The following is a 27,824-nucleotide window of genomic DNA, read 5'->3' as shown; positions in this document are numbered from 1 at the left end:
AGGTTTTCTCTGGTCTAAATTGTGTGAGTTTGACTTCCCCAGAGTAATCAGCGGAACTAATCACAAATCGTGCAGCCGATTAAGCGCCACGCCCTCAAACGAGCTCACCACGCATCATGTAACAGACACGATCATGGCTGCACAGCTAGGCACGTAGTGCACTGCACGTAATCCACGCCTCCATGCATGGCCGTGCGCGCGTAACAAAGTCCGGCTCCAACCTAGTACTCCTACTACAACGCAACGAACAAGCACAGCTCCGAGAGCAGCGAGGTGCGATCTCCGGCCTGTTCCCAACATCCGACATGTCGACGACGCCTCGAGGCCGGTCGTCGTCCCGCCGCCGCACCGGGTGCTGCAAGTGCGCTGGCGGCGGCGGCGGCGGGGGCAAGCCCTCCACGCCGTGCTGCTTCAACCCGCTGAGGTCCCTATTCCGGTGCCCCGGCCGGGGTCGTGGACGCAGCCGCAGCCGCAGTCACAGCCGGAACCGGACGGCTCCGTCCAGCGTGTCGGCGGACATCGCCACCGAGCAGCAAGGCCAGGAGCCGTCATTCTTCGTCTATTCCATGGGCAGCGCCGCGGAGAACAAGAAGAAGAAGCACAGGAAGGCGCGGCTCCCGTCCATCCGCTCCTGCTTCCGCAGCAAGAAGAAGGAGCGGAAGGCCAGCGCCCGCCGCCAACCCCTCACGCCGGCGCCGTCGATGGTGACGCACCCGCCGCGCTCCCCGCCTGCGCCGGAGAATACGCCCGCCGTGGCATCCGGCGTGACGTCGACACAACCGCCTTCGCCTGCGTTTACCGAGACCGGCAACGTTAATTCGCCGGCGACGTCCGACCGGAGAACTGCGCCGACGGGCCCCGGCAAGCAGCCGTCGACGGACTCGGCGTGGGCACCGTTCCCGCCGCAGAGGCAGCAGCCGAAGCAGCAGGTCGACGGGCTGCAGATCGTCGAGGTGGCGACCGGCGAGCGGCTGTCCGCGCACGAGGCTGCGCTCATCGAGATGGTTGAGAGCTCGACCGACGACTCTGCGGAGTCGTCGATGAAGTCGTCGCTCGAGTTCATCAACGAGCAGTCGCCTCAAACACCGGTGAAACGGATGGTGGCGGATAGGGAGACGGCGGTGGTGAAGGCTGCGGCCAGCAGGGAGGCACCAAGGCGATGGCTTAACGGCAATGCCGGCAAGGCCGGGACCGGCGCGCGGTTCACCGAGCCTCTTGTGGTGGCGGAGGCCAATGAGCTGTGGGCGCACGACATCGCTTGCAGCCGCGCCCACGCTGCCATGCTCGCTGACACGGTAAGTTTTTTCACCTGCTCTTTTTCCTTCGATTCGAGGGATTTCACGAAGAAGTGCTTGCAGCTACCGGGGCTCCATTGCCCTTGGTATTTGAAAATTTTAAAAAACACACTTCCATTGCTAAAAAAAATCTTAAATCAAATATCTGAATACATTCGCACATTCCTAAGGCCCGGTAAAAAGCTGAAAAAGAAATACTTTGTATTTTGAGAAATACAAAAAGGAGAAATTTCTGACATAAATGGCATCCATTTTTTCCTATATATTGTCATAATTTTTTTTTCTATAGCCCAAAACAAAACGAGATTTCTACCGAAACTTGCCATGGGTATTCGGAACGTGTATATGTATCCACAGGAAAAAATTCACATTTTTCTGAAACTTCAAAAACACATATTTCAAAATGTTTAAACATAGAGAGTAATGGAGCTCGGGTGCTGCAATCCCTCTCTCGAATTTCACCTGCTCTTAGCGGCATGTGGATTGCTTGTAATGCATGGGGCGTATTACGGATTTGCTAATTCGTAGCGGACTACGAATTAGTTAAACCCAGTCAACACTAAAGACCATTCTATCTCGACGCTGGGAACCGTGAATGTTTTTATGTTTCTTCAAGCTATGAAAACAGGCAGTACATCTTTTAACCTTTTAATTAACTAGATGGACGTTTTTTACAGCATCGCTGAATATTTGTGAGATTTATATCAACAAATTTATATAATCAGATGAGAAACAGTTAACTGTCAGGCGATCGAGTCCTAGACACACCTCGTATTTATACGGGTTGTGAAAATGCTGGCCTATAGTGTAAAAAGTGAAACCCAAATTTATATCCGAACTAAGCGGTGTAGAGGCCGGGGGTCACCCTCTTTTTCTAAAAAAAAATATCTGAACTAAGCGTAATTCACATGGCTATATTTCTCCTGGTGCAACCAACCCATCATGATTTTATCAGGATTTAAGTCTTAAACTTGGCATCGTTACTTCTATTTTTCTAGAATTTATTTTAGCCTTTCCGGCGATTTTGCCTATGATGGCTTTCTCGATCTTAAAATGTTGTGTCGGCTCAACATTTTGGAGATGCTCATATAGATAAGTGTCCATGTGTACATTCATAGATAAGTATATGTGCGTGTACGTGAGCATCTGCGATTTTACTGTGTTAAAACCCCAAATTTATATGTATTATAAAACATTGCTTGTTAGTGTGAAAATAGTGAAACACGATTTAAAAGAAAGGAACTAGAATTTTGATGAAGAAAAAATAATGTTGGGCTTAAGTTGGAGCTCACACACAACTACAAAACGAAATACACGTCAAGATTTTTGATGAAACACGCGAGGAAAATGAATACATAATATGGTTTTCTTTTCTAAAAGAAGGATATATCCCAGCCTCTGCATCAATAGTGCACGTAGGTGTATATTATTAATTATTGAAACAATGCTAAGCAAAAATAAAAGAAGAAAAAAAAACTCAAGGCCATCCACATCATCTCCAGTCTCACCACAAACCCTAGAAGCTATATACTTCTTCCATTCCTTTATATTAGGTGCATTTGTTTTTTGATAAAATTCCACAATGTAAGATGCGTTTGTTCTAATTCCTCGTAATTTTGTTCCTGCCCCTCCAGAAATAAGAAAGTATCTCTCACCTGATTGCATGTATCTCTCTTTGCAGAGGAAAAAAGGAAACTATCTCTCTCCCAATTGCATGTATCTATTTCTTTTCTTGCCTAAATGATTTACTTGCCGCTAATCAATGAATTAGACAAGGATAATTTCGTCCTAAATTGTCTATAGTTGCGTGCATTGGTCACCGTGCCAAAAATAATACACTTTACATAAAGAAATGGAGAGAGTGGTTATAGATAAAGGACGCAACGCTCCAAGAAAACGCCTTCAAGAAGAAATCACCACTCGTACGCTGATGTTCGCTGGTCCAACTGGATATCAAAACAAGGGCTATTACCTCCCGAAGCAGTCTTCAAAGTTCAAACCAACACCTTCAACGAGGTAACGATGCATGGACGTCGATGCTGCCTAATCCAGCTGGATCGTCATTTTTCACCCGGAGAGAGTGCACCCACAATGTTTGGCGCCATAATCGCCATCCACCACTCTACCAGCTTGTTCTCACACAGAGCTAGCCGACCAAAGAAGAAGACCCCGGATAGGGTGGCGCATCATGTCACTTTCTTGCAATGTCACCTTGACAATGGTTGTCGAACACGCCACAACAGCACCTAACAGTCATCTCCCCTAGATGCGCTGTGAAGATGCCAATGGCGGGGTGGAAGAAAAGGTACGCACCCCTCCCCATGAGATCGGGCCAATACATGAGGCTCGTGCCAGATCCACCATGTCCGATGTGCAGCGCCTTTGCCGTGCAACACCCCGCGCCCATTGGCCACCAAAGCGATGCATGGAGACACCTGGGATCGGCAGACACCGAGGCTGAACCATGTCAGACGGTCTCCGACTCTGCCGTGGCCAGATGTCCCTCGTAAACCACGGAACCACACGGGCCCAGATCCAAGTTGGAGGCTTCATGTAGAAGCTCCATGCACCTCCATTGAGCCACCTCCGCGCCCGTTCGTTGGCACCCAGACCTACCGCTTGGGACACCTTCAAGCTACTGCCAGATCTGGCCGGTGACCCAAACAAATGTGCACAAAGCCACCATGGAGCAACCTCCATGCCGTACACACCGCCGCCAGTGAAGAACGCAGATGCGCCGCCAAGACCCTTCCACTGCGGGGCCTTGCCGCACTACATGGTGATAAGCTGTGTCTCCTTTGTAACACGGGCCGCAGCCCCTAGTCCGCACACCACCACAAAGGGCAACCTTGGAGGAGCCTAGTTGCACAACCACAACAACCTTCCCGTCGCTCCCGTCTTGGCAGCCGCATGGCTTAGCACGCGACGGCCTCGAGAGGCAACGAGAGGTTAGAGAGAAGAAGGGCGACGGGAGGTCTAGGATGGGGAGAGTCAGTAGCGGCAAAAGACACAACAGGTAGATTCACAAAGTATGGTTCTTGACAAATGGTAAAGACCCTAAAGTGGTGTCGGTTTTCTAGCGTTGATACCCCAAACCCTTAAAAAGGAGAAAATTACGAAACCCAACTGATTTTCTTAAGAGCATCGCCAATGTATAAAAGCAACCGGTGAAACATTGTCTCTAACATGACCAATCTTCTTGCAATGTTAGCGTGTAACTCCCAGACACAACATTATCTCTAACTTTATATGTGTTTCTTCTAAAATTTCTCACTCGCATGCAGAAAACTCAATTCGGCTACCAGGAGCACATGCTCCCGGGCCCAAAAATAATTCTCAAATTGTTAGAAAAAGTCAAGACAATTTTGTTTGTGTTCTTAGTCACATCCAAATGCCACTTGCAAATTTTGAGGCAAAAAGGTTAAGCTATTTGGTATGTGCAAAAAAAAAAATTTGAACACCAAATGTTACCCCCAAATGGCATCCTAATTTTTTTCACTGACGAAGCACTGCTGCTCCTTTTTGTGTGAAATTTGTTAAGCATGCTTGCGATCTAACACGAACATGCATAAAAAATTTAGAATTTTTTAAAAATATTCACTATATTTTTTTCATGTTACTATTCACCCAGGAGCCAAACCGCCCTCCCACTCGCATGTGCTTACATGTTGATATAAATTAATGTTTTTTGAGTAACTTTTGATATAAATTAATGTTCTATTTATTTGAGGCAGCCTCTAAGCTAACGCGCCGTGTGAAACACAGAAAATCGACACGTAGCAATAAGAAAACACACATATTAAAATGCCATGTATTCTGAAATTTTATAGGATTCTTTTAAAAGAAACTCCAAAACCGTCGTTTGGATGTCACGGAGGAAAAACACATGAATTCTAGAGACAAAGATAAGAAAATATGAGGTTTCCTACAAAATCAACATGAAATAATCAATTATGCTTGCATGAATCTTAGAGTAAAATCAATGATATAAGACTTAGATGTATACAATACTTAGAGCACATCTGGATGTGCGTTAGCAAAACTGATAATCATTCTACAAATAATTTCAAAAGAATATAAGATAGAATTTCCTTTGCTTCAAACGGCATGAAAGGAAAAGTCTCTATAGAAATCTTATCCCTTCAAATTTCTTTGACTTTCCTTCATTTCAAACACTACACTGTGGATGCTTTTAGAAGGCCACTAGAGGCAGGAAAAGTACACAGCGTGGACGCTCTAAACCCTCCCCACCTACTCCCTCGCCGCGCCGCCGCGCCACAGCCGCGCGTGCAGCGAACATCGGCGCCAGTGCCACGCTCATGGCCGCCACCTCCCATTCCCTCCTCTCTCCGGCGCCCACCTCGCTCCCCCGCGCCCGGCTCGCCTTCCCCGCCGTCCGCGCCGTCGCCCCCCGCCGTCGCCCCTATTTCCCGGCCGTCGCGGCGGCGGCCTCCTCGATGGCGTCCTCGGATGCCGACGAGAAGAAGGAGACCAAGCTGTGGGGCGGCCGCTTCGAGGAGGGCGTCACCGACGCCGTGGAGCGCTTCACCGAGTCAATCTCCTACGACTGGCAGCTCTACAAGTACGACATCATGGGCAGCAAGGCCCACGCGTCCATGCTCGCCGCGCAGGTACCTTGTGCGCTCGCTCCATCAAATCACCTGTTCTGGTCGGTATCGTGGCCGCCTAGGTGTTGGACTAGTTAGTTCCCTGCTTTCGACAAGGCTGCAGCGACAGCTTGATGTTATGCTCGCAGTGTGTTTGACGAAATTGCTACCTTCGTTGTGCTGCATTTGGTGTGATCCGCAGCTGTTCGAAATTTCTTGCTTGATTTGAAGCGTCACATTGAAGGATTGAGGGTTTAATCCTGCAGTCATTAGGGGTTTGGGTTTGCTTAGCACGTCCAAATATTTAATGGGAGCACCTCCCTCTAGCTTGTTGTAGATGTTAACTGAAATAATGGTCACCTTAGCGTGGATGTTCTGAATCATTTGCAATGCAGGGTCTGATAACCACCGGTGATAGGGATATTATCTTGGAGGGCCTTGATCAAATTGAGAAGCAGATTCAAGATGGCAAGTTTGAGTGGAGAAAGGATAGGGAGGATGTGCACATGAACATTGAGGCAGCTCTGATTGAGAAAGTTGGTGAGCCGGCCAAGAAGTTACACACTGCTAGGAGCCGCAACGACCAAATTGTGACGGATCTTAGGTTGTGGTGCCGCGATGCTATTGACAAGATTTTGATTCGCATCAAACAGTTTCAGGTTTGTTCTTGAATTCTCTTTGTGATGCTCACGGTGTGCTGCTATTAACTTGTCTGAACTCCTTGTATACAACTTGTTTCTGGTGTCTCATTCATCCGATTTATGTCCTTTGTAGACATCACGAGACATTACGGATTCATTTTTCAGTGTCATGGTCTATGTTAGATCCATTGCTATTTTTATTATTTGCGCCCGGTACACTACCTTGACAAGTAGGGAAGCTAACTGAACTGTAAAGCTATTTGTACTGATGTTTCTAGTAATGCTCAACTATGGGCAATAACTTCCAAAGAGAACTTCTCCACTCTCTCAAGGAGGGGGGGATCTACTTGGTTTCATGCATTTGGTATCTGTACCTTGTCCATACTGCTTAAGCTTTGCCAGCAATAGAAGGCAATTTGTTGTTGTGCAGAAATTAATTATGTATAACTAAGAATATCAACGGGTTCTTGTATTCAATCTAATTTATATCATATGTTCACATATTTTAATAATTGGTAACATTGTAAGTTATCCCGCTTTGCTGATATAATACTGTATTTCGCCTTTTCTGATAACTCTTCCATGGTGTCTATGTAAGATATTATTTTTATAACACAAGCATAATTCTTATTGTTTCAGGTGTCTCTGGTTTTGTTAGCTTCAAAATATGTTGACTTAATTGTCCCCGGTTATACCCATCTTCAAAGGGCACAGCCTGTTTTGTTGCCACATCTTCTCTTATCCTATGTCGAACAGGTACCCCCACCCTATTATTACTGCACCATTGCTTTTTAGTGAGTTGATGACTAATTTTCTAACTGTCCTGTAAACGAACCCCTAAACCTCCTCTCTACACTGTTGTAATCATATTTATCCACTTTATTTAACCATTTCTAGTGTGAAAATTGTTTGACTGTTTGCCACATTAGCTCTATTTTTTCCAACTACAAAAATGGGAACACACAGGACCTGTTGTGCAGAAGGGAAGTTTTTCGTTGTTGCTGTAGTTAACATTGAACTTAGCCCATTTGGATGTTACATAGATATATCCCAGTACCCAATGGAAGTAGATGGATTATCGGATGAGGTATTTCATATGATTCAAAGTCCTGCTTCAGTGCTTCATATTTTCCGTAGTCTCCTTCTGTCGTTGAATTGCTGCACCATTAGCTGGCAGGTCAAATCAGCATGACATGCAATCAAATATTGAGGTCTTACAGCTTATAACCAATCACTAACTATGTTTCTTGCGCAAGGGTTTAAATAGTGTTTCAGATACTTTAGTAATCGCCTTATAATCACCTCATTTCTTTTAGATTGAATTGTAGCATAGCTTGGAGCCTTGAATTGAAACAGAGGGCGCTAATCCAGCAAAATGTGCCCAAATTCGTAATAAGCATTAGCCAACTTAGCCTTTGAGTAATTAGTGTGTATAAGCAGAACAAGTCATATATTTTGGCGAAATTTCAGTTTAGGTGGGGTCATGGCCCACCTTGGACTGAACTAGGTTCCGCCCTAGAGTGAACCATATAACTGGAAATGAATCTGATGTTATTTTCACTTGTGATGTGCACAGTTGGAGCGTGATGCTGGCCGGCTGATCGACTGCAGGGAAAGAGTGAATTTCTGTCCTCTTGGTGCTTGTGCTTTGGCTGGAACTGGACTCCCCATTGATAGGTTCAAAACTGCTAAAGATTTGAAGTTTACAGCTCCGATGAAGAACAGGTAACCAACATCCTTGATTTCCTTAGTAGTGTGAAACTGCAAACATGTAATGCAGATAGTATGCTTTCTCTGCTATATCTTGTTGAATTGTAACCAAGATAAAGTTAGTTTATTAAATTGCATACCTTAGCACCCTTAAATATTGTACATCTTGCAAAATGAGTCTCCACCTTACATGCAAGCGCACATGTACCATATTAAATAGTTTTTTGGGGAGCACATTGATCTTACCAAAGTAAAGCTGATTGAGGGCTAATTTGGTTTGGAAGATTCCTACCGGATTTTTTCCTGTGTTTAGCATTCATTTCATAGGAATAGAGGTACTAGATTCCTTAGGATTGTGTCCATATTAACCTCATTCCTTTGGATTCTTAGCATTAGGTGAGACCTCATAGAAAATTCCTCAAATTGACCTCATTCCTTAGGATTCTTAACATTAGGTGAGACCTCATGGAAAATCCCAAAGGATTGAAGTGGGCAGGGCATCCTATTCCTCTGATTTGAAAATCCTCGAAAATGAATGAGCCCTAAAGATGTTAAGCCTGACTACATTATCATTTTGTGGCTATCTAGTAAAGAGGTGAAATATAATACAGAGGTACAAATACCCTTTTTTTAATTTGCTTGTTCATACTTGATTTACACGATTAGTTATTCAGACAACGACTACCATTTTTCAAGTTTTACTGCTGGAATATTCCTGTGCAACTGAAATTATAAGCGATGCTAATAATTGAACTAACTCTATGCTTTCTCTCTCTGATATAAGCGATGCTAGGAATTGAACTAACTCTATGCTTTCTCTCTCTGAATTTCCTCCTTTTGGGTTAACCACACCTTTTGACATTTGTTTCGGTATTTGATTATTCTTTTTCTGCAGCATTGATGCAGTGTCAGATCGTGACTTTGTTTTGGAGTTTCTTGCTGCCAACTCTATTGCTGCTATTCATCTTTCCCGCATTGGCGAAGAGTGGGTCTTGTGGGCATCAGAGGAGTTCGGGTTCTTGACACCAAGTGACTCGGTGTCAACTGGAAGCAGCATTATGCCACAGAAGAAAAATCCAGATCCGATGGAGCTTGTTCGTGGAAAATCTGCTAGGGTTGTTGGTGATCTCATGACTGTCCTGGTCCTCTGCAAAGGCCTTCCACAGGCCTACAACCGTGACCTACAGGTGCGTCTCATTCTTGTAGTTTAATTATCCAGGCTTGGTTTCCTGTGCATGTTCTGAAAAGTTCCTTTTCGAGCAGGAAGACAAGGAACCCTTGTTTGACAGTGTGAAGGCCATACTAGGAATGCTTGAAGTATGCAGTGAGTTTGCTCAAAATATCTCTTTTAACTCAAAAAGAATACAAAGTTCGCTGCCTGCTGGTTATCTGGATGCAACAACACTGGCAGATTATCTTGTGAAGAAGGTAAATACTACTCTACTTAGTCTGAATTAGCCATAGGTTTACAATAGGAATTAAATTAATCAGCATATATAAAAAATAATAAATGCATGAGTAAACTGACTAGGATAATTACATTAAGACTTATTTTGTTTCATTTCTGCTGTGTTATTACTTGACTAGGATGGTTACTCTGGTTGACTGGTTTTTATATTTCTGTTGTGCAGGGCGTTCCATTCAGAACTTCTCACGAGATAGTTGGAAGGTGTGTGGCTCTATGCGTGTCGAAGAACTGTCAGCTGACAGAGCTTGAAATGGACGACTTGAAAGCGGTTCACCCTGTCTTCGAGGCCGATGTGTACGCCTATTTGGGTGTGGAAAACGCCGTCAACAAGTTCATATCTTACGGCTCTACGGGTTCAGAACAAGTAAAAAAACAGCTTGAAGATTGGCGCGTTCAGCTTGGGATCAACCCATAAGGCGCGGCATCAATAGAGGAATAAATCCCCCAAGTCTAGTGTGGCCGTTATTTATTTTGGGAGGTGGATTGTAGTGTTATGAACGTGGTTTCTGGACGAGAGACAGTCTGCTGTTGCTTCATTTGAGAGTTGGAGTGATCCGTTCGACGTCTTTTATTTGTAAGGCACTTGCAATTGTACTGAAAAGGCTGTGTATGTTTGATCTCCCGTCACGAATCCAAAAAGGATGCCCATTAGTTTACAGAGGGAGTATCTATGTTTATGTCCAAACAGGTCACTGGTTATATTTATGTTTTAAACGTCACCATATTATGGCGACCAGATAGTATAGGCACCACCAGAAGACAATTGCACACAAAGCTGAAGCTTTGTTGAGATAGTGATGGAGCATGATTGACGATGCTACCTACCAATGCCTTGTGAGTTCCACCAACACGACCAAGCACGGTTCATTTCAGCCACACACATACAGTACGAGCGAGGCAGGCACATACCAAGCACGGTCCATTTCAGTCACACACATACGAGCGAGGCAGGCACAACTCTGGCGCTCAGCTCAGCTCACAATGGTCTGCACTCTGCACCGCAGTCATGCCCCAGAGTTTTACACTACATATGTACAGTTACATAGCAGCAGTGCAATCATCAGACAGCTTGCCTGTGATACACCGTGCGGCTACCACTTATTACATCTTCTTGCCAACTCCCACTTAATCACTTGGCAGGACGAGCCAGGCCGCCGCGTCGTCCACCTGCTGCCTGCGCCGCTTATTGGACTCCTTGATCTTCAGCAGCTCGTCGCAGACGATCCACGGGAAGCTCCAGAACTGCTTCTTTCCAGGCCGGCGGTGGTCCGGGTGATAGGTCACCCGGTACCACGCCGAGGCCCTCCTCGCCGCCTCCGCCTTCGGGCAGCTCATGAACCAACCCCGCACCTCCTTGTGCAGGCCCTCGACAGAGTCGATGATGCGGTCCTTCATCTCGAAGTACCTCTTGTTGTCCTTCTTCAAGTACAGGAGCCTGTTCCGGATGTTGCCAGTCAGGATCTCGTCCTCGTGCTCCGTGCCGTAGTAGACCATCAGGGTGCTCAGCTTCTCCACGTACAGGTCATAGCACTCCTCTGCGGATGCCAGGAATTCCTCGAAGCCAGGGACCTCCAGGTCGGGATCAAACGCGGGGCTCGGTTGAGCCGAGGACGAGGTGGCAGGAGCGCTCTGCATACGGCTCGCAGCCGCTCGGTAGAGCTTGCCGAGAGCTCCGTCGGAGATGTACGTTGGTTTGTCCCACCGTTCCATGAAGTCGGGGTACTCCTTTGGTCTCAGTGACCGCGGCATTTCAGCTGGAGCTCCTGACTTGGCAAAGTCGACCGCCATCGAATGCAAAGCAGCTAGCTGGAGGCACTCAGGGCTCCGGGCTTTCATTGGATGACGATCCGCGTGGACCAAGTGAGCAGTTGAGATTGCCCCGAGCGAGTCATTTATCATGTAATCTACAAAGTACTTCTGAATTTCCTGCAGCTCATTAGATGTTTCTGTAAGCTTTCAGGTATAAACATGTCGGGCAAGGAAAATACATTTGCTTGTCGAGAAGAAAACTCTGAACTGCTTATTGGAGCCAACTGGTAAATAGTTGTGAACCTACCAAGGCTAGAGATATAAATTGAAGAACATTTTAAAGGCAAGACCACTTTAAAACTCCATCGCGCACAACTGTTTTCATTAGAGGATGGCAAAAATGTCTTTCTTTCTGAAATAAGTACCCACATTTCTACATAACGTTATTAATTGTGTGTGGCTAGCATATATTTGGTTCAAAGCATTCAAAATTCTGTGTTGGCTGTTATGCCATCCTGGCTGAGTTCGACGCTCATAGCCAGTTATCTCTGGCTGTTGTGCACTTACCTTTAAAGTTTCCCAGGAAATATGACACCCTCTGCGATCTGGTTTTTATCGTTTCTGGTCCCATTGGTCGGCTGGTGTTGACACAATGTGCCCTGGATCGCTGCTTTAGGGAGGGGGGCGGGGGCGGACACGCCTCTTTTTTGCCTCTTCATGGACAGCGTGGGGAGGAGAAAAGGCAGTGGGCAGCTTTGTGGATTTGCTGGATTGATTGCGCGTGGGGGCTTCGAGGGGCAGTGCTGCTCCAACCGGCTACCGCATCAACAACCACAGGAACTACTTGGTAGTGTGGTTACCTCATTCACGTCGACATCAGTTGTTCATCCCTGAAGGTGAAGTTCCTATCCTTTATCTGATGGTTCGCTATAGCTCTTAATGGAGTTACATATAGGTTCCACACAATCCATCGAGGGTTGTTGGCGCGTCTTCATGTGGCGGCCGATGGAACTTTGGTTGTTCGATTATTGGGGGTGTGGAAGATGGACTCTAGCTCGGGCTCACATGGTGCGGCGAAATCGGCCTGAGGCACTTAGCACGCAGGGATAGAGAAAACAGAGAGGCAGGAAAGGAGTGGCCGGCCAGACTTAGTGTTTGAATTTTCAGGTCACTTGCCCTATTTCTCCACTCCAACTAAATTAGTAAATGAGCTGTAAACTTAATTAAACTTGACATGAGTGCAATATAGAATGCTGGTGTTCCATTTTGAGTGCATTCACACCGTCAGGTACTTGATGTGTTCAGTTACACAATTTCAAAATAGGCTAATATTATCACAAAATTTTCAGCAGTGACCACTAGAATGTTTGTCAGGTTACAAAGAATTGGAAGAAGGACGCACTTTTCACCAAATTTGGAAAGTGCGCGGCTCAGTGTGGTGTTATTGCTTATTGATAACGTCCTGGATTTGTCAAGTGGTAATGTTGTGGTTTAACAAAATAACTTTTCGTCAGACCTAACAGAGTTAAAGCAGTCAAAAATTAGACCACCGGGACAAGAAAGAGAGAAACATGGAAAGAAAGAGAGAAAAAAAAAGATGTGAAGCCTTCTTATCTCTTATCAGTATGCAAATAGATGAACAACAAGTACTTGCTTAGTACTGGAGCTATCATGCTAATTGTTTCAGGTTTGTCTGTTTGGAAAGAAAAGCACTGGAGTTAGGAATATACTCCCTCCGTTCCAAATTACTCGTCGTAGAAATGGATGTATCTAGAACTAAAATACATCTAGATGCATCCATACCTACGACAAGTAATTCGGAACGGAGGGAGTAGGTTTCACATCAAAAAAATTGGCTGACATGCATTGCAACTTGCCACTGATTGGTAAACATCATCTCCTCTATTTATTGCTCTTAACGAGTGCACCTACAAATCAAAGCCTTATATATAGTGTTGATGTTGTATTCATAATTCACCCTGTTTTTATTGTTCCGCAAACATAAATGTCAATTGCTAAGAATTACTTGATCAAATTGCTGTAATATGGGTAGATGAGACATATTTCTGGTGGATACTGCATATCAGTTCTCTTTTGTAGGTCTGAATAAATGCACGGTCATATTTGTATTCTCTTCTGTCGGTTTACAGTCCTTGTGATGATTACATACTGATGTTTTCATATATTTTAATCTTTTTAACAAGGGGATGTGAGGAGCTTTATCTCTACCAATATAAAAAGACCCTAGGGGGCAGATCCAATTAATCTCAGACATCAAATAAGGTCAATCCAACGACTCAGATTGCTCCAATGGTGAGTGCTCAACATGTCATCGTCAGCACTAATCACACAATTAACACGAAAATGATATCTTACCTATTATCTTTATGCAATTAATATACTGCCTAATATTAACGTGCATTGCATGTACGCATTTACTAGTGATTAGAAATAACCATAGAGACCCTCAAATAATTTGATTGAAACAAATCAACCAAGTTGTTAGTTGTTCCTTCCATTTATTATTTTGAACAAAACAAATGCAGGCAGCTATTTTCAAAGATGTGACTATGTGAGAGATCTCCAAACCTCAGTTAAAATGCCGCACATGGTACTTATCTCTTGCAGTTAGATCTCTTTGGTTGTGTGTTTGTCTCTGACATTCCTTCCCCTGGAGGTTCTTTCTACTCTGATGAATCTTTGAAAGATGTGATATTGGTTTGGTATGATTATCTACTAATCACATAAGTATTATAGGGGTCGGCCTCTTTCCCTCCATCAGAACTCTACTTACTTCACCTGTTATGCATATTATGTTTTCTGACCAAGTGAGAGGCACCTTATTCCTTTTGTGTGCTTCAACAACCTGTAATGCAGTGCTCTCCAATTACTCAATCAAACTTCAAAGGTAAGCTCCTTATCTTGTTTCTTGCTATAACTTTTGCAATTATGTGTCAGTTACGCTGATAAGGGGGAAAACACAGGCAGGAAAACGGTCGGGTGCAGGATACACTTTGCTGCTGCCATTGTGTGACTGGAAACTGACACATCGGCGTGAGGGCTTCTACGTCGCTGTGCTCCGCATGGCGGCAGTTTGGTTGGGTGTTTATAATTTAAATTTGTAATCAGCACCTTCCATTACAATGGTGAGTTGCGCATACACAAGCAGTCTACTGTAAGATGCATATTAATTTGTTTTTGCAGGTTGATACGAAAAATATACTCTTCTTTTGTGGATGTGCCTTATCTGACATGGGAAAGATTTATCTCAGAAAGTTTATATGATTGGACATAATAAAATCTCTACTTTTTGGAACGACCCTTCTTTTATCTACTCCCTCCGTTCAGAATTACTTGTCTCGGAAATGGATGTATCTAGACGTATTTTAATTCTAGATACATCCATTTCCGAGACAAGTAATTTCCAACGGAGGGAGTATATACTTCCATAGCGTCTCTGAAAGTATGTGCACTGTGCAAGACATAGCCACTGTCCTTTTGGTTCTGGAAGAATAATATTTCATGAATTGCGTGATTATGCTTTGATGAATGCTCCCGAGGAATCAAGCTTGCTTGAAGATGTAAGTTTATTTGATGGTCTTGTGACACTTATGAATTTTTATATTATTATACGCTCATGTTGATACTAAAGGTAACTTTGGATAACTTCCTACTTATACTGCGAATGATGATCTGTCTGACAATAGAATTTATTGGGAGGTTGCCAATGCCATTGGTTTCACTCATCTCACTGAAGCTCAATTGATTCAGGTCCCAAACTTGTTTGCATGTTTAGGTTTCTTTACTGGCTATGTTATTCAAGATCATCTTTATTCTAATCGATGCTTCCAGGAGGTCAGCTTCGTAGTCCAGTCTACTAGATCCCACACTGTAGTTTTTCTTTCCCATTTTGTCAACTTCAAAATCTAGCTAATATATCTTGCCAGGCTCTCTGGGAGCCCATGAACCAATAGGCAAGCAATAGAAAGAAGTTGTTCAAAATGAATGATGTTAGCACGTGATTTGTTTGCATCAGAAGTTTTTATTAAAGAATTCTTTCTTTGATGATTTATAACAGGAAACATGGCATAACAATGGAAAACGGTGCGCCGAAGCGCGCATTTTCTTCTAGTACTATTGAAATGCTACAGACTGTAAAAAACTGATATTTTGATTATATTTGCAGTTGCAAGTATAAAAATTGATATTGGTCAAATAAGACAATCTTCGTTAAAATTAGCGGCAACAACCTAGGAAGAGAAATTAAAATGAATAAACAGTAAGGAACATACCTCAAGTGTAACAACATGATCCATTATGCGTGGCCTTGCTGCAGTATAGTCCATAGGTGAATCAACCTTCTCTGGAATCAGTTTCTCGTCCCAAGTGATAAAATAGAGGTCACCGTCCAAATCGCCCCCGGAGCATTCATTTGGATGAGGCCTGATTAACATCAAAGATTAAAGTCTATATGGACGAGGCCTATTAAACATCAAAGATTAATTGAAGGAGAAAGCAAGCAGTGGCAACATCCATCAATAGGTAGAGATGTATGTATGTAACATGATTGGATATCTATCTAACATGGAAAGGAACACGCTGACAAACACTTCAGTAGAGATTTGAGCTCCTCTGAAGGCATTGACAGAGCAATATAAACTCTAGATGATCGTCTTTCAGTTTCAGTATAGCATACGGCATTACCTTTCTCCTCTTTGAGGGAAGACAACACAATCAACCAGGTTCTTAGCGTACAATCCATGGTCATAGACAGCTTCAAGTACTCTGATGTCACCAGGATGGAGACAAGGATTTTTCGATACTGCAACTCTTCCAACAACAACTGCTGTTTTCTCTGTCCCATTATCTTCAGAAAAATACGGTTGACAATTATCCTTCTGCTCTTTGCTGTTCTTTGAAATTCTGATGTACACTTGACCATATTCTAATTCACCTGTTTCGTCCAAACAACCAATAAGAACACGGCCTTTCGGAACATGAATCTTACATCTAGTTCTTATGTCAGTCAGCCTATTATCCTGATGGGCCTTAAGAATCATCAACAGGTAAGGCTCTAAACTTGGTTCATAACCTTGCAGTAAAATTTTCGATGCTGTCTTCGTTTCTGCACTACCAATTTTCCCCAGAACAGAGAGAGCAGCTTCTCTGTTGGTCAGCATTTCATCTAATTCACGCATATCATCTTGTTGCATCAACTCAAATATCTCATCTCTTATCCCCAAAGTTGAAAGGAGAGAGATAATTTCACGATTCATATAGCATGGTTGGGATTTGCTGGTACTTGTAATGTTAAACATTCTGCTCTTTGATTCGAATTTCTTCATACTAGGTCGCAGAGAAAGATTACGAAAGGAATCAGGGTCGACAGCAACAACTCCTTTGTAGCCACCATACCTTATTTGAAAAGCTGAAGGAGGGTTAGTATAGTCTAATCCAATTCGGCAAGCCATTTCTTTAGCAAATCTCTCAGAGATCTTCCCGATACCATCAGAAAATATGTATTTAGTGCCATCAGTTGTGACTTCAATATCTGGAATCTCTTCTACATCCCGTGGTAGGATTTCAAGTGTTTGTCTGGAGGAGCTGAACAGCTGTCCCATTCTAGCCGCACACTTAGATACTGATCGAATTTCTTCAAAGTTGCCCATCCACCTTCTTATATCCTCGGCCTTCAGGGAATCATTAGAGGCAAACATCCAAACAGAACTTCCACGAAGTTGACTTGCTGAGAAGGCCAGGAATTCATACTTCTTTGGACCAATGCAAAATCCTTCTTTCAGGATGGATAAAATATGATAATATAGGCCAGTTTTCAAGGGTTGAGAAAAGAACCCTCGTCCAGTTCTAGCTGAGATAGCATCTGGAAAAAGCTTACTCCAGTCTTCGTCGACAAAAGTAACTCTAGCAAAGTCAGAAGCATACTGTTTGTGATGCTTAACCACATAATTTGAAACTTCTTCCTCAGGTCCCAAGCAGTATATTTTGGATGGAGTGATGTGAATTCTGTAACACATCATTAACTTTCCTTCACCTTCAGTCTTACTGGAAAGCAAAGCATTGTGGCTCCTATTCCTGCTCTGAGCCTCCTGCTGGATGAATTGCAAAGGTCCATAGCATGTAAACTCTAACTTGCTCATTTTCTCAAAAATCCTCGTTGAAATATGAACTGGTATTTCTTCAAGAGCTTTAAACAGATCAGCATTAACATGTTTGGCAACTATCTTCCCCATGTGAACAAGAGAATTGAGACGAAAAAGAACTTCATACGACACTGAACAACCACTTGGGCAGTCAACAAGGGGAACGACTTTGGACGACGGGCCAAAAAATTCCATTGAAGAAATGACCAATTCCCCTAACTCTCCTGAGAAAGGTAAGCTGTTGAGAATAAATGACACCGGTGCACCTTCATCGAGCACGAGGGCAATAGTTGAACACTTCCCAAAAGAGTGGTTAGGTGTAAAATCTAGTGCTCTGACCCAGGTAAACTTCACATCCTCCTTGCATGCATGAAAGCGGTCATCTGAGAACCTTGAATAAACTGCAGGCCCAGAAATTGTTGTGTATATTCTTGGTGCATACATGAGCTGAAACAAATATTAAATTAACATTAGTCAAGATAATATATATTTTACCAACTGCAGAATTATAGAAAGAATTAAAAGTGAGTTGCGCCTGCCCAACTTATAGTCTAAGAAGTATGACAATCAGTAAATTTAGAAAAGTAACGGTGATGCGTATTCATCAGGTAAGCTTCATATCCATTTCACTCTAATTAGTAACCACCAACGGAGTGGAAATAAAAGTAGCACCGCTATCCATCTTACTTTATGGGCTCTAACGCATAATTGCAAACCAGACTACTGTGATGGTTCACTCTAGTTTACTGACTCGAGAATTTGCCAATTTTTCAGCGCACGCAAGTATTGAGGGAGGAAGTACAACTAGAGCTTCCTTTTTCAAAGTTCAACCACAAGATGTTCCCACATTTGACATACTGGATACCAGTAGATCCATACAATATCTTGCTGTAACATTTCCCGACATATAAATAGTTAAAAAACTGGTAGCGCATATTATCTATTTTGGCACTAAATGCTCCAGAAATTTGTCCACCACATGCATTGGAAAGAAAAAGAAGGCACATCCAATTCATTAATCCAACAGGACATAATTTCGTACGAGCCAGGGTTCTGAAAGCCCATTAACTAAATATAGTTATGTCTAAAAACAAGCAACTGTTTGGATAGTTAGGACATCACGTAGTGAAACAACTCTATATGTTTTAGACTCGGGTGTGTTTGTTTTGGCTCTTTTTACTGGCTCCTACAGCTTCTGGCCCAAAAAAGACAGGGCCCAAACAAACGGGCTGTTTTTGCACCAGCTCCACGCAGCCCTCCCATGGAGCGCTCCGAAAAAAAATTGAGCAGAAGCCACAGGTGAGAAATCGGGCTTCTGCTCGCAGCCGGCTCAAAAGTGACCAATGACCGATTTGTCCTCCCACAAAATCACATACTACGGCAGAAATGCCCTTACCGGTTTGATCAGTTCCCATCGACCCAAGCAGTTTTCCCCTCTGTCCCTCTCATCTCTCTCACAGCAGTGTCCCTCCCGCCACTGCCACGGAGCCCGCGAATCCCTCTTGCCACCGACCCCACTGGCTGCCGCCGCGGATCCCGCTACTCCCTCCCGCCGCCCCGAGATCCCTCGGCAACAGCGCCGCCGTCACGAGTTGCCTCGGCAACGACGGACACCGCCTCGAGTTTCCTCGCCAACGACGGTCGTCGTCCAAGTTTCCTCTCCCTCCTCCGTGCCGAATCGAGCCAAGATGGCTGCATCGGTGGTGGTCCTTCCCGGGTCAACACTGCGCACGCGCAGCTGCTAGCGAGCCCCCGGGCATGCCTTTGCTTGCCAACGAGCGACGACACACGTCGTTCCAGTGCGGCTCCACCTGGTCCTTCCCATGTCAACGTCATGCTGCTCCTCAGGCATTCCCGGCCTAGCCCCTCTGGCCGCCGAGCTCATTCCAGCCATCTCCGGTGTGTGTGCGTGCTCTTATGGGCTTGCCTAGCGAGTGTCGTGTCCGGCGTGTGCGGTTGGCCGGCGTGCGTGCATGTGCGCCTGGCGTCCATGGTCTGTGTGCGTGATCTGTGTGTGTGTCCTGCGTATGCTACATGTGTTGCCAGTGTGTGCTTGCGTGTGTGCCTGCTGGCTGCCAAGGCTCCCTGCTAGAATGTGGTAATATTTGTTGGTGTGGTCATCCTTTATGTGTTCGAGCGGCCACCTTTGCAACTGTCTAATATGTCAGTGGGGAATTTATTATCATACGTCTAATACATCATATTCATTTAACTACACTGCCTTTACCATCAAACTTGTGTGATTTCAGGTCAAAATCTATGAAAATTGACCATCTGCGACAAAAAGAGCTCTTAATCGAGCCATTTACTGTTAAAATAGTATAATCAGCACTTAAACCCTACCTAAAAAGCAACAGAGGGCGTTCTGGTTATTTCAACACGTTTCAGCAACAGCCGCAGCTGCTACAGCATAACTACCAAACGACTGCACTTCAGCTCCAACCTTCCAGCCGCAGCTAGCAGCTAAAGACTTCATGCAGCTATGTGGTACAACTCCCATCCTCTGAAAGCATTGAAGAGATCATTCTCACTCCTCCGCTAGCACCTGAAGCCCCACTGAGATTCAGCAAGCGTAACATCTCTGGAATGCAGGACAAGGCCAAGAAAATGGCTAGTAAGAAAAATCTGGAAGGTAATAATACTCCTGCTTTCAAAAATTCATTTGATGTGCTTTCTGATAATGAGTTGATTAGCAGAGCTAATAAGATAGGGATAGAAATACCCAATGATGATTTCGTTGTTGTTGACATTATTAGAGAGCTTGAATGCGCCCGAAAAGAATTAGAAGATAAAAAAGAAGATAATAATACTGAAAAAGAGCAGGATAACTTGATTGTGACAGATGGTTTGGGCAGGGATACCCCTGTGAATTTAGAATGGTTAGACCAGGAAGAACATATTTATGAGCGTGTTTCTTCTGTTAAGCCTAAGAAGAAAAGGCATAGTAAATCTAATGTCAAAATTCCTAGGCCTGTGACTAGGAGTCAGAAAAGAAAAAATGCTGAGAAAGATTTGTTATGTAACCCTGCCCCGTCTCCTGGTAGGGTTACTCGGGCCAAATTCCACAAAAAACGTTCCAAATGAGAGGCCTCATTTGGAACTGTCGAGGGGTGGGCAAGAAAGGGATGGCCACCTGCCTCTCAGACATGATTAGTGACCATTCCCTTGACTTCATGGGTCTACAAGAAACTATAAAGAAAGAGTTCACACCTAAGTGTTTGAGAAGAATTGACCCCTTTGATTCCAATGGAATTGGGTGCCCTCTGTGGGCAAATCTGGGGGCATTTTATGCGGTGCGAGGAGAGATACTTTTGATATAGTATCCTGTGCTAAGGGCAGATATGTGTTACGACTAGTGCTGTATGACAAAAAGAAGAAAATACAGTGGGGTTTACTGGTAGTTTATGGATCAGCACATGATGAGTTCAAAAATGAATTCCTGGTTGAGCTAGCATCCTTTTGTAGTGGCATGACCGTGCCCTACATAGTGGGGGGAGACTTTAATATCCTGAGACATTCGGGAGAGAAGAATAAGAAGATGGTGAACAGCAAAGCCACTGACCTGTTTAACTCCATTATCAATACACTAGCTCTTAGGGAAATTCATATCAGTGGGGGGAAATATACCTGGACCAACAACCAGACTCATCCCACGCTAGAAAAACTAGACCGAATCCTTATGTCTGAATGCTGGGAAGATATCTTCCCACTGGTCTCTGTGAGGAAATTAGTTCGGGAGATTTCTGATCATAATCCACTTCTGTTGTCCTCCGGGGAAGAGGGACGCGAAGCCCCGAAACCCCGTGAATTTCGCTTTAATCTGTCCTGGATCAATGATGACAAGTTCCTGCCCACTGTGAGGAGGATTTGGGCTAGGAATGTTGCTTCGTCAGATCCAATCGATGTCCTGAATATCAAGCTGAAAAGATTCAAAACTTATTTCAAAGGTTGGGGTTCGGATAAGTATGGTCACGATAAGAAGAGGAAAGAGGACTTATGTATGGAACTAGCTATGCTTGAGGAACTGGAAGAAGAAGATATGTTGCCTCCTGACTTATATAGTAGAAAAATGGATATCAACGCTGAGCTCTATGAGCTCCTGGTAAATGAGGAAATATTTTGGCTTCAACAGTCTCATGAGCGCTGGTTGCTCAAAGGAGACCTGAATACTGACTATTATCACAAAATTGCTAATGGGCGGAAACGTAAAAATGCAATCCAATCACTTAAAATGGGAGAGACATTGATTGAAGGCACGGACAATTTGATTGCACATGCCACTGAGTTCTACAAAGAACTGTTCGGACCAGCCCCTGGTAACCAGATCCATCTTGATCCAGGACTTGGTCGCCTGAAGAGAAATTATTCGAAAAAGATAATAAAGATCTTTGCCGAGAATTTACATAACAGGAGGTCAAGGAGGCTCTATTTGACATGGCCCCTAATAGAGCCCCTGGACCCGATAATATCCCTGCTGAGTTCTATCAGGTGTGCTGGGATATAGTTAAAGATGACATTATAGCCCTTTTTAAAGCTTTCCACCAAGGGACTCTGGATGTTCAGCGACTTAATTATGGAATTATTACTTTGCTCCCTAAAGTTTCTGGAGCCGAGAAAATCCAACAATTCAGGCCTATTTGCTTGTTGAGATGCCCATATAAGTTGATCACCAAAGTCCTTGACCGAAGAGTTGCCATATATGCAAACAAACTCATTAGCCCTACTCAGAACGCCTTTGTAAAAGGGAGAAATATCATGGACGGTGTCCTGTCCCTCCATGAAATCCTTAACTACACTTATGTTACGAAGAAAGTGGGAATTGTCCTTAAGTTGGACTTTGAAAAAGCCTATGATAAGGTGAATTGGGACTTTCTCCTAGAATGCCACAAGATGCGGGGCTTTGATAAAACTTGGTGCGGATGGATTGAACAGATACTGCATAATGGGACAGTTAGCATCAAGCTTAATGGTAGTGTTGGGCCGTATTTTCAAAGCAAAAAAGGGGTAAGGCAGGGGGACCCACACTCTCCTTTCTTGTTCAATCTAGCAGTTGAATGCCTCACTAAAATGATCAAAAATGCCCAAAAAAACAAACTTATTGTGGGCTTGGCTGCCGACCTTATTCCTGATGGGGTGGCGGTCCTGCAATATGCGGATTATACAATCATTTGTATTGAAGATGATGTTGATAAGGCTGTCAACCTGAAGTTGCTACTATATATGTTTGAAATGATGTCTCGCCTGAAAGTTAACTTTCAGAAAAGTGAGATTCTCACTGTGGGTGGAGATGAAAGTGTGGTGAATAAATACGCAGAAATCTTTAATTGTGAGGTTGGCAGCTTCCCACTCAAATACCTGGGGATGCCTGTGAGTTATGCTAATCTAAAAACTTCTGATTGGGAGTTTATTGTTGGTAAATACCTAAAGAGGTTCGAGGCCTGGATCGGCAACGCTGCCTCAATGGGGGGGAAGACACACTCTGCTTGATTCTGTTGTCACACAGATCTCTCTCTACCACATGTCTATGTGGCTCATGAATAAAACCTTCATTGAGAGGCTAGATAAACACAGATGCAGGTTCTTTTGGCAAGGTTGCAACAAAAAAAGGAGATACTATCTTGTTAAGTGGAGCAAGATATGTAGATCCAAAGACAAAGGGGGGTTAGGTATAGAAGATCTTAGAAAGCAAAATATTAGCCTCATGGTTAAATGGTGGTGGAAGTTAGAGACACAAAACGGGCTATGGCAGGATATAGTCCGGGCCAGGTATCTTCGCAACACCTCTGTTGCTGAAGTTTCTCCCAAATTCTCCGACTCGCCCTGTTGGAAAGCCTTGCTCAAGATTAAAAACATATATATGATGGGCAGAAAGATTGAAACTGGTGCTGGGAACTTGATTAGACTGTGGAAAGATCCAATAAATGGGTTGATCCCATTTCAGGATCAATATCCGCGCTTGTTTGAGATCTGCAATTACCCAACGAGTACCCTGGACAATAGAGATAGACTTGATGACGCCTCTATGTTCCGATGTAGGCTTACCCCTGAGCTGTCCAAACAGTGGGAAGATATGCGTGCTGTAGTTAATAGAATTCCGATCGTATTTTTTGGGGACTCAACCAGAATGGCAAGTTCACCACTAAGTCAGTGTATAAGATGTTGGAGAAACCTCTAAGTGGGTGCCATTATAGATGGATTTGGAAAGCCAAGATCCCTCTTAAGATCAAAAAAATTCTGTGGCAAATGTCGCAAGACACAGTCCTTACTAGGCAAGTGATGAGCAAACGGAAATGGACAGGGAATCCCTGTTGCTTTTTCTGCAAACAGATAGAAACGGTGCAACATCTGTTCTTTACCTGTCCTGTGGCCAGAATTGTCTGGCGATCTATTGGAGTAGTTCTTGGCACTGATAGATGTCCGTCGAACTATTGGCAATACTTTGTGTGGTGTCACAAATTCCTTCCTGGGAAGCAAAAGTTTTATACAGTGGGCTTAGCGGCCGTATGCTGGGCCATTTGGCTGGCACGCAATCGAGCTACTTTTGAAAAGAAACAAATTAAGACTCCCTTTGAGATTGTGTTTTCTCTCTGCTCTTTTCTACTCTACTGGACAGGGCTACAACAAGGAGAGGACGCCAAGGAGCTTCGCGCTGGAGCTGAGATGATCAGGACTGGCACAATGCAGTTGATGAAGATGTGTGGTGCTGTCAAGCAACCAATCCAAGGTGCCTGATGTTCTCTGGAGATGCGCTGGATGAAGAGATGACAGGCGCGCGATTTCGATACTGCTTCCCCCCGGAGAAGATTGTTTTCTGTCTTCTTGGAATGCAACTGTGTTTTGATACTTGATCCGATCTTTTGAGGATGTAATAGGATAGATGTAATGTCGTGCTATCCAGGTTTTCGCCCCATGATATTCGTTTCGACGGCGAGCGAGTATGGTGGGTTTCCTGGTAGTGCTAGAACTCGCTATACCTCTTTCCCTCCTCCTGTCCTTCTCGCTTGAACTGGTTGTATTTCCGTTCTCTGCAATGGAAAGGGGTAAAAAGCCCGGTTCTAAAAAAAAAAAAAAGCTAGCAGCTACAGCTGCTCCTTCCAGCAGGAGCCGTTGCAGCTGCAGCCAAAGAAGTTGCAGCCCAAACAAACACACCCTAAATATACCATAACAAACAAAAACTAAAGTTTGAGAACAAACAACTGAAATTCAGTCACCACTGTACTCACGTTTCACAAATTCCAGTCGCATGCCATACCACTGAGTTAAATCAAGGTATGCACACCATGCATATCACACCTATTGTTTGTCTGCACACCATCCTTTTCTTACACCATGCATATCAAACCAACTGTTTGTCTGCACACCATCCTTTTCTTACACCATGCATATCAAACCTACTGTTTGTCTGCACACCATCCTTTTCTTCAAATAAAACTATCAGATCACACTTCACTTTCACGATTCTCATCTGTAACAGGCAAATGCGTCTTAACATTTGCAAATTTCTACCTCGCCTTGTAACCGCGATGTCTGACTAATATATAATGTACAAAGGAAAAACAGAAGCATCACAGTAACACGGTGAGCAGCTTACCTGAAGCAAGATGGCGCCGGCCCCATCGAAGCTGCACTGGTAGCAGTTCCTGATGTCCTCGAAGAACACCTCAAGCTTGTACATCTTGGAATCGTGATTCAGGTACAGGTCTATGCGACGCTTCCCCGGGATGACCTCCACGCGCACGCTGTCCCAAGAGTCAGCCGCCTCGAATTCGCGCTCGGCGACGCGGTTGCCTACAAGGAGGCGGGCGTCGGCCACGCGGAGAGAAAGGTCCGGCGCGCGGGGAAGAAGGTCCGAGGGGGCAGGGGAGACGGAGAGGAGGGAGCCGAGGAAGCGGGGTAGGCGCCCGGAGGAGACGAGTTCGGCGGCGAGGGTTGCGGTGGCGGTGGAATCGAACTGAACGCTGCCATTGCCTCGGCTTAGCCAGCCGCGTCGGGCGGCGGCGATCTCGCAGGCGTACGCTTCGCCGGCGGCGACGACGGCGGAATTGAAGAAGGCTAGGAGCTCCTTAGCGACGGCGGAGGGCGGGATATTGAAAACTCGCACCGTCGCCGTGGAGACGGGCGCCGACAACGCTGTCGCCATTGGAGTGTAGGGGGGACTGAAGGATTTGGTGTTCCGGCGGGGTTAGAGCATCTCCGGCCGTTGCCCGGCAGGGTGTGCCTAAAATCGCCGCATGGGGTGAGCCGGCACAACCCTGGGGCGAGTTGGTCCGAGGCGCGATTAAAAAAAAATATAGCAAATTTCGGCTAAGTTTGGCGAAATTCGGCTAAACACGACTAAATTTTGATAAACTTGGGCATATATTAGACATGTTCGCGGATTTTCATTATATAACAAAATAGATAACTAATCTAAAAAAGGAACTGGCTGAACTCCGAGTAGTCGCCGTCGTCGCCGCCGTCGTCGGGCTTCTCCTCCTTGACGGGGCCGTCCCTGGTGAACCCTGATCGGCGTCGCCAACGCGGGCTGGTGGCGGCGGCGCGTCGGCGTCGTCGCTGTCCTCAATGACGATGACGCCTCCTTCATCGCGGCCCCGGCGACGCTGCGCGAAGCGCTGCAGGGCGGCGCACTGGCGCTCCCTCGCCATCTTCAGGGAGTCCGCGCGCGCCCATTACAGGACCGCGTCGTCGTCGAGCTCGACGTCGCCGCCGTGCTCCGTCTTCACCGCGGGGAGGAGGCCCGGCTCCGTCTTCACCGGCACGAGCCCCGGCTCCGTCTTGGGCTTGATGAAGCGCGGAGGAGGAGCCGACGAGGAGGCGCGCCGGCCGCCCTCGTTGATGACGATGTCGGCGCTGCGAGTGCGCCGTCCGAGCGGCGTCTCCGCCGTGGGCTCGGCCTTGACGCCGAGCAACGCCGGAGAGCCGGAGGAGTGCGAAGAAGAGCGTGATGAAGAGGAAGAAGAGGAGGCACCGAACCTCCTGGGCAACAATTGCCCGTCGCGTCGGCGGTGAGCCGTGGCCGTGGCGGCCGCCCTCGTCGGGGGGTACGCCAACGGCGGGTTGTTGCCACCCTCGAGTGTGCGGCGGGGAATGCCACACCACATGCGGTGCCCCTCGCTGTTCTTCATGCCGCCGACGACCGCCGCGCCGTTGGTGGACGCCAGCCGCTGCTGCTGACGGCGCTCGAAGTACGCCGCCCAAGCCACATGGTTGTTGGCGGCGTACTGGGGGAGGGAGAGTTAAGCGGCAGTGAGGGAGGCGCGCACGACGTCGACCTCCTCGGCGAAGTACCCGGATTTGGCCACGACGTCGGGCAACGGGGGAATGGGCACTCCCCCGTTGCTGAGCTTCCAGCCCGTCGGCCCGGCACGCATGTCCGGCAGCGCCGGAATGTTCGCCTGGAACAGGAGCCAAGACTCCTGTTCGCGGAGCAATCGGCGGCCGAAGCCGTTGGTCGCGGCCTCATCGCCGGGGAACCGCTCGGCCATCGGGAGAAGGAGGGAGGGAGAGGGAGGGCTCGGCGGCGGCGCTCGGGAGAGGCATGGCTCGGCGGCGGCGCTCGGCAGAGGTAGAGAGCGGGCTAGGGCGGGTGTGGCTGGTGTAGACAGAGGCGAGGGAGGCCACCGGCTTATATAACAGCGCCGCCCCGTGTGTACGCGTGCGAGGGAGGGGAGGCGTCGGCGCGCCGCCCTGTGAAGCGCCGCCCGTGAGGAATCACTGGTAAGGCTGACCGGCAACAGCCTTGCCATTGATTCCCCACGGGAAACCGAGACGTTCGGGAAAGATGACGCGCGGTGTCGCTGATGCGGTGGGCCCGCGGCTCTTTCGCGCCAAAACTGCTCACCCCGGCGCCCCCCAGCGCGCCGGGTTCGGCCTGGATCCGCCGGCGCTAAATTCGGCCCAGGCCGACGAAAATCGGGCTCCTGGGGACGCGACTGGGCCGCTCCAGCCGCGCCCCCAGAAAGGCCTCCCCAGGCGTTTTTTTCACGCCGACGCTGAAAAATCGGCCCAGTCGCGTCCCCAGGATGCCGAAAAACGCCGGCTCGGGCCTTTTTTCCGCCCGGCGATCACAGACCGAACCTAGTGCGCTGGGGGCAGTTGGGGGCTCCGGCGCAAGGGAAAAGCGCGGCTGGCCCACATCGTCAGGGGAAAAGTCAAGGTTTTCTTCCCCGACTCGCCTCCCACCCCCCGCGCCC

At 46.1% G+C, this 27,824-nt stretch overlaps 2 protein-coding genes and 1 long non-coding RNA gene across 3 annotated transcripts; 2 read left to right on the top strand and 1 right to left on the bottom strand.

Annotated features, from left to right (window-relative positions):
* Window positions 1–5,506: 5,506 nt before the first annotated feature.
* Window positions 5,507–10,381, top strand: LOC119285525 (argininosuccinate lyase, chloroplastic-like). The gene is made up of 7 exons (XM_037564818.1): window positions 5,507–5,926; window positions 6,298–6,561; window positions 7,183–7,299; window positions 8,120–8,268; window positions 9,149–9,440; window positions 9,517–9,681; window positions 9,885–10,381. The coding sequence occupies exons 1-7, from the start codon at window positions 5,615–5,617 to the stop codon at window positions 10,134–10,136; spliced, it is 1,551 nt and encodes a 516-aa protein (XP_037420715.1). The 5' UTR covers window positions 5,507–5,614; the 3' UTR covers window positions 10,137–10,381.
* A 179-nt stretch (window positions 10,382–10,560) lies between these two features.
* On the bottom strand, window positions 10,561–25,891 carry LOC119285524 (probable RNA-dependent RNA polymerase 2). Its single transcript, XM_037564817.1, has 4 exons — window positions 25,223–25,891; window positions 16,175–18,078; window positions 15,763–15,913; window positions 10,561–11,647 (listed from the first exon to the last, which is right to left on the bottom strand). The coding sequence occupies exons 1-4, from the start codon at window positions 25,769–25,771 to the stop codon at window positions 10,847–10,849; spliced, it is 3,405 nt and encodes a 1,134-aa protein (XP_037420714.1). The 5' UTR covers window positions 25,772–25,891; the 3' UTR covers window positions 10,561–10,846.
* Window positions 19,101–24,586, top strand: LOC119285526. The gene is made up of 2 exons (XR_005139507.1): window positions 19,101–20,263; window positions 24,245–24,586. It is a non-coding gene; the product is annotated as an uncharacterized LOC119285526 (long non-coding RNA).
* Window positions 25,892–27,824: the final 1,933 nt, after the last annotated feature.

This window comes from Triticum dicoccoides, chromosome 4A, assembly GCF_002162155.2.
Source record: "Triticum dicoccoides isolate Atlit2015 ecotype Zavitan chromosome 4A, WEW_v2.0, whole genome shotgun sequence".
Classification (NCBI taxonomy): Eukaryota; Viridiplantae; Streptophyta; class Magnoliopsida; order Poales; family Poaceae; genus Triticum; species Triticum dicoccoides.
This window is presented reverse-complemented; position numbering and strand designations above follow the sequence as displayed.

Excerpts from the sequence above, each read along its gene's own strand:
- LOC119285525 (XM_037564818.1), top strand. The coding sequence starts at position 5,615 with ATGGCCGCCACCTCCCATTCCCTCCTCTCTCCGGCGCCCACCTCGCTC. Across the intron at positions 5,927-6,297 it reads CGTCCATGCTCGCCGCGCAG|GGTCTGATAACCACCGGTGA; the intron begins GTACCTTGTGCG and ends TTTGCAATGCAG. Across the intron at positions 8,269-9,148 it reads ACAGCTCCGATGAAGAACAG|CATTGATGCAGTGTCAGATC; the intron begins GTAACCAACATC and ends CTTTTTCTGCAG.
- LOC119285524 (XM_037564817.1), bottom strand. The coding sequence starts at position 25,771 with ATGGCGACAGCGTTGTCGGCGCCCGTCTCCACGGCGACGGTGCGAGTT. Across the intron at positions 15,914-16,174 it reads TTCCCTCAAAGAGGAGAAAG|GCCTCATCCAAATGAATGCT; the intron begins GTAATGCCGTAT and ends GATGTTAATCAG. Across the intron at positions 11,648-15,762 it reads ATCATGTTGTTACACTTGAG|GAAATTCAGAAGTACTTTGT; the intron begins GTATGTTCCTTA and ends AATGAGCTGCAG.